The sequence below is a fragment of the Cryptotermes secundus genome, unplaced genomic scaffold (assembly GCF_002891405.2).
Source record: "Cryptotermes secundus unplaced genomic scaffold, Csec_1.0 scaffold297, whole genome shotgun sequence".
NCBI lineage: Eukaryota > Metazoa > Arthropoda > Insecta > Blattodea > Kalotermitidae > Cryptotermes > Cryptotermes secundus.
Window position 1 is genome coordinate 547,768 of NW_019721762.1, and position 6,237 is coordinate 554,004.

The 6,237-nt window shown below is 38.8% G+C and overlaps 1 protein-coding gene across 7 annotated transcripts in view; it reads left to right on the forward strand.

Annotated features, from left to right (window-relative positions):
• Nucleotides 1-6,237, forward strand: part of LOC111875645 (E3 ubiquitin-protein ligase UBR5) — a 103,759-nt gene that overhangs the window by 53,985 nt on the left and 43,537 nt on the right. For 5 of the 7 annotated variants that reach the window (XM_033750150.1, XM_033750152.1, XM_033750153.1 and 2 more), the window contains exons 25-28: nt 2,396-2,573; nt 4,181-4,367; nt 4,485-4,508; nt 4,878-5,141. In XM_033750150.1, coding sequence (XP_033606041.1) covers nt 2,396-2,573; nt 4,181-4,367; nt 4,485-4,508; nt 4,878-5,141 — 653 coding nt within the window. Of the gene's footprint in view, nt 1-2,395; nt 2,574-4,180; nt 4,368-4,484; nt 4,773-4,877; nt 5,142-6,237 lie in introns of all 7 variants that reach the window. The other 2 variants (XM_023872043.2, XM_033750154.1) reach the window with 1 other exon arrangement.

Genomic DNA, 6,237 nt, shown 5'->3' on the forward strand with positions numbered 1-6,237 from the left:
CCTCTGGGATGGTTGGTTCAGTTTGGATTGGTTTTGGTTTGTAGTTGGAGTTGGGGTTGTGGCTCATTGGTGTAACGTACCTTCTCTGTTCTACCCTTGTCTAGGAGAATGTTCTTATTCCAGATTATGAAAGCATCTTTCTCCAGTCAGGTTTTAACCTCAGAGAGATGTACATCATGTGGCATCCTCTGAATTTCCTCAATAGTACAGTAGCTTGTCTCGTGTATTATATTACTTAGCTTGTTTAAGGGGAGGGGGCACTGTGCAATATTTCCCCCTCCTTGTTACATAAATCTCCCTTTCTCTCCAGTTTCCGCTAACCTCCTACAAAGATGTTACAGAATGCATATGCTTTTGTCTCCCATCAGACATCTACTGTGTTTAATTTGGCACCAGTTTGCAAAATTTTTAAAACCACTAATTATGGCAAGGAAGTGGAATAGCTTTGGCCTGAATGTGAAGTTTGAACAAAATGCCTGTGTGAAGTTGACAGCTGAAGAGTGAGATAGGAAGGAGGGATGGATTAATTTCAGCATTGTTTATGATACTGGAGATGAGAAAACATGGTGTATACTAAGCCAGTGCAAACTCAGGGCTCATTTTCATGTGACATTTGTTATGACTTTCGTGCTCACAAAACAGGATTGCAGATATTGTCACATTAATCTAGTCTTAACATGTTCCTATTCCTTATTGGTGAAAACAGTTTGACATTCTTGGTTTGTGACTGTGTGATGAACATCATGAGAAGAGACGTGTGGTACCAGTATGGCATTATTGACATGGCTGATATGGATCATGTCCACATGTCATAAAGAGTCATAAATATGGGGGCTTAAATGATAATTAGAATTCATTTTATTACATTAGAAAATTTGACAGTTACAGGTTTATATACAGTTTATAATTTTCATTTCGTGCATCCTGCTGTGTTACAATACATACAATCTTATCTTACAAGATTATTATAAACCATAATGGATGAATATAACACGCCTCTCAGGATTGAAGATAATCTCACTGATGACACATGTAGCTTTCCAAACTCTCTAGTGTTTATATGATGAATATTATTGTTGGTTTGAAAAAAATTGTGATTTCTAACAACAAACGTCAATATAGAATAGATATATAGGCTAGGAACCGTCAAAATACCCAACCTCTTAAAACCTTCACTACACGAGTTTCCAGGGCTCAATCTCACCATAACACTAATCGCTCTTTTTTTTTGGGGGGGGGGGCAACAAATAAACTTTTCATAACTGGAGAAGAACCCCAGAATATAATACTATATTTAAGCTGAGACTGATAATAAGAAAAATAGACCATTCGAAGATCTTGTTCACTGAATGTTGAGTGATTCTAGCTATTTTCATATCCCCATGTTAACCACTCTAAAGAAAAATATACTTGCACCCACAATATTCAAACCTTACTGCCATATTGAATTATACATACTTGGAAGTCAGGGGACAGGCTTGTAGTTACTTATTGCAAGTATTTGTTAGAATGAAGAGTATTTTCTTTCCATCTTTTTTTACTTGTATAAACTCCTGTAATGTCAGGGTTACACCATATTTCAATAAATAATGTTAACGTCATCAAAGCAACTGTTAACAAGTAAATGCTTAAGTTTACCCTACATGTTTCAACCAAGAAGTCATCTTCAATGGTGTCATTTATTCCGCACAGAAAACTGTTTCTATCTCGGAGGAACAGTAATTCGCATTTCATCTTTTGAGTCACATGTTTGCTTTTTTCTTATGATCATAATTACCACTTAGTTATCAGTTAAAGTTAATATCACAGTTAACATTTCTGTCATATTTAATTTTAAAATATCAGAAATTAAATTAAAATTAATTAATTAATTATAGATAATTTGGATAGTCATTGGGTTTCATTCTAGGCATTTAGGCTTTCTTCATTATGATATGAGGTGTTCAGTTAATTAATAATTAGGAGAATATCTTTGTTAGAGTGTTTTGTGGCAGAGGCTTTTGGGTCTTGGATATGTAAGATTGTCTGTCTTCCCATCATGTGTAGGTTACATTGTTGCTCTCGGTATAGAACACCTCAAACAAAGAAATGGAGGGAGAGGACTGAATAAGATGATTTTGTATACTGAAATTTGATCTGTAAGGAAGTCATAGCCCTGTTCCAACATTACTATCAGAAATCAATATTCTCCATTGACAGTGTGTGAACTGCCATATTGATTCCTCGTATATGAATACGAAATTTGCTGTAGCACTGATACTGCACTTGTATTGGCATTGCTTCTACTTGTTTACTTACACTCCACAAATTTCAGACTGTAGATTCATTATTCATTTTCTAATGGATGTTAGCTGTCATTTGCAAGTTTATTCATATGCATTTTGTTGAATTCTAGGTTGAACAGCATGTCTCAGCCATTGGTCAAATGCAAGAGAGTTTTCCAAGCACTGATCAAACTGGCAGTCGAGGAGCTGTGTGAAACAGCTGACTCACTCATAGCTCCAGTCCGACTAGGGGTGGCTCGACCAACTGCTCCTTTCACACTTGCCAGTACCACAATTGATGTCATCAATGTGAGAAGCACTTTTATTTTGCATGTGCTGCTTTGGTGTTTCCTCTGTGTATCCATGCCAAAGTCTTTTCAAAGTATTTCTTGAAAGAATAGCAAATTTAATTAAATGTAAGTGTTGTGCAAATAATTTAAGCACTAACCTAACCTTTGCACTTATAGAAGAATGTTGTCCTGCATGGCAGTTTAAGCTCAACTGAATGATGATACGGCTCTTTCTGGAATCATGTGTCATCTTAATCAAGTTTGCTGTTGAAGCGTACTGTCTCCTGCAATATAGCGCCATGCCCATTGGAGGTCAACCGTCATTTCAGAGGAACATCCTGCCATCTAAGAATAAGTTGAGCAAGAAACAAGGATGAACTCAAGTGGCAAGCAGAAGATGGAGTTAATATGTTCCTCCAAAATGTTGGTTGACTTTCAACAGATTACACGGCATTATATTCCAGAAGATGGTACTCTTCATAACCACCGCTATGAGAACCTCCAATCCTGCAAGTTTATTGTTGGTTGTTTACCATCTCTCTTACATGATGTGACAGTGGTTGAATGTTTACATGTTAGTTACCACATTTTCTCATATAATTCATGCACTGCTCAGTTTTTTTACTTTAAGAGAAGGGTGGGGCAGTTACATGGTTTCTGCCTTATAATACAGAAGTGAACATCTAAGAATGAAGTATGGCAAAGTAGAATCTTAATATATTTGCTTATATTTTGTCTCTTTACAAACTGGTATGTAATAAGAGAATTTATTATAATTTTTTAAACCTTGACATTGTCGTCTTACCAGGAAGGTTGCCATAGGGTTAATGCTCTGGGCTTGTATTTAGGAGATATTTGATTTGAATCTTGGCCAAGTATTCTGGCAGGTTTTCCATGGTTTTCCTCGGTTCCAGCCAGAATAATATATTTATTAGGCCATCGAATGCTATATGGCCAAGACACTGTCAGCATCATTAAATAACCAACAATGACACACTGTCTGTCCTTGCAGCTACACTTAAATGGCAGCAAGCCCCTGCTGTTGAGGTGCCATGTTATGTTTAAACCATCTTTGGTGTATATTGATAAATAATATGTGTGTGTGTGTGTGTGTGTGTGTGTGTGTGTGTGTGTAGTCGCGCCGTCTTGCATATTGTAGAGTGTGATGTGTGTCACGCTACAAATAAATGTANAAATACTAGTATAATTTAGGGGCAAACTTCAGAACATATCTGAGACGTGATACAGCTGTTTAAGACAGAGTGGCCAAGCATGCAAAGGTTGTTTCAGCACAGAATCAGATGCATCCATTAGTTCACTGTGAAGGGAAGTGAAAGAAAAGATACTCCAGCATAACAGTGACAGCCATTGTGTTAAAGTAAAGAGGATAAAGATATGTGGTGCTGAAGCTGATCTCCTTTGTTTTCTCCTTGTAAATCACATGGGATACTCCACATGATGGAGACAGTTGTGTAACTAATGCAGTATATTATTCAGTGTCCATTGTATGAAGTTTAATATACACAGTATTTCAGTAGTTGTTTGATAGAGTGGCAAAACATGACCCTAACACCTAGTTGAATCTTGATGCCTGAAACTATTTTCTTTTCACGTCATTCTGTTCAGGGCTCTGAGGAGCTATTTTCAGTTGAACCTCTTACGCCTCATGGTGGATATATGGCAGGAGGGCGACCTCTAGTTGGTAGCGTGGCTGGCTCATCTCGTGGTACAGAAGTATCTCGTCCTGGTCTAGTGAATGCCGTCGTTCGAGCTAGAGCAGTAATGATGCTAGAAGATACTGATACCGTAGATGGTAAGGAACTTATATTCATTCAGTCCTTTATATGAAGGTTCCACTTTGTAGTAGTGTATGTGTGATTTGTCACTTGGATTCATGGCTTTGTAACATGGATTCCTTGAATATGTGAAGGTATGCCTGCTGAAGATGGAGATGGTGAGGGCAGTGAACAGGAGGATAATGCAGACAGAAGTGGAGGTGTAGGAGTGGGAAGTGGGGAAGCAATGGAAGCAGAAGTTGGAGATCTGGTGGGAGGAGTGGGAGGCCCAGGAGATGATGCTCAGGGAGATGGAGAATCTGATAATGAACTGGACCTTCTGGCAGAAACAGAGTCAGACTCAGATGATAACCATAGCAACCAAGATGCAGCTTCAGCCCAGCGAAGTGTGCAGACTGGAGCTACTGCAGGATCTGACACAGGTAAAATAACACAGGATTTCAGCAGATGCAGCGAATATTAATTACTTAGGTTTGATCTGTGTAGAATGTCCCACAAGTTCAGGGCCATAGGAGACATTGGTTATGGTGAGGGCAGTGAACAGGAGGATAATGCAGACAGAAGTGGAGGTGTAGGAGTGGGAAGTGGGGAAGCAATGGAAGCAGAAGTTGGAGATCTGGTGGGAGGAGTGGGAGGCCCAGGAGATGATGCTCAGGGAGATGGAGAATCTGATAATGAACTGGACCTTCTGGCAGAAACAGAGTCAGACTCAGATGATAACCATAGCAACCAAGATGCAGCTTCAGCCCAGCGAAGTGTGCAGACTGGAGCTACTGCAGGATCTGACACAGGTAAAATAACACAGGATTTCAGCAGATGCAACGAATATTAATTACTTAGGTTTGATCTGTGTAGAATGTCCCACAAGTTCAGGGCCATAGGAGACATTGGTTATTTGGCAGCCTATGGAAAAATGTGAAGAGGGAAATGTTGCAAATCAAGCGTTCCACTATCAGGTGTTGGAATCTTATACCACGAATGAGTCATTGTGGTGCTACACTATTTTCATATCACTATATAAATTTAAAGTGATATTTCCAAGGTGACATGTTGGCAGAAGAGAGAGAGAGGGTAAGGGAAGCAGTAGTGAGGGAGAAACGTACAACATGAAACAGGAATATTGAAAGAAATCATTACGCTTTAATATACTCACACAGACACAGCATTGCAGTGTGACCAACTGTGGCAGTGTTGTAAGACCACAAAACTACATATTGACATGGAAACCACCAAGATTCTGTTCTTATTGTTCTTCCAACTTTATGAATATATGGGTGCTGAAGATTTATTGTGGCAGTAAGAGCATAGAAATGTGAACTGAGATAAGCTCATTGTATACACAAGTTTTTGTAGACTGAAAATTAGTTACCATGGATTGTGTTGGGCTGTATGAGGAGGCTTGAAGGGTGGCCAAGTAAGCACCAGCCTGTAGTACTAAAGATTTCCCATGTTTAGGTATGTTGGAAATATGTTACTAAAAATGGCTTTGAAGGTTTGTTGTAATTCATTATGAAATACAGTTTTCAGTTATCTCCTGCATACGTTACTTTCCTGCCTTTTATTATAAGTAGGCTTCGTGCTTGTATTTGCATGAAGGTACTCAAGCTGGATGAATCACTATATCGTCTTCATCAATTGTGATAGGCTTTCTTCTTATTATGCGCAAAGCCATTGTAAGTGTGCTCATTGCTCTTGGACTAAATATTTATTTCAACTGACTTTTCTCAAGTTTATATATATATACAGGGTGTCCCAGGAGGAATGTGCCAAACTTCGGGAGGGTGTTCCTTATGTTAAAGTATGCCGATATAACCCAAAACACCTATGTCCAAAGTTGAACGGTTACGGAGATAATGGCCCAAGAAAAGTGTGGTCTTCTGGCAGGTC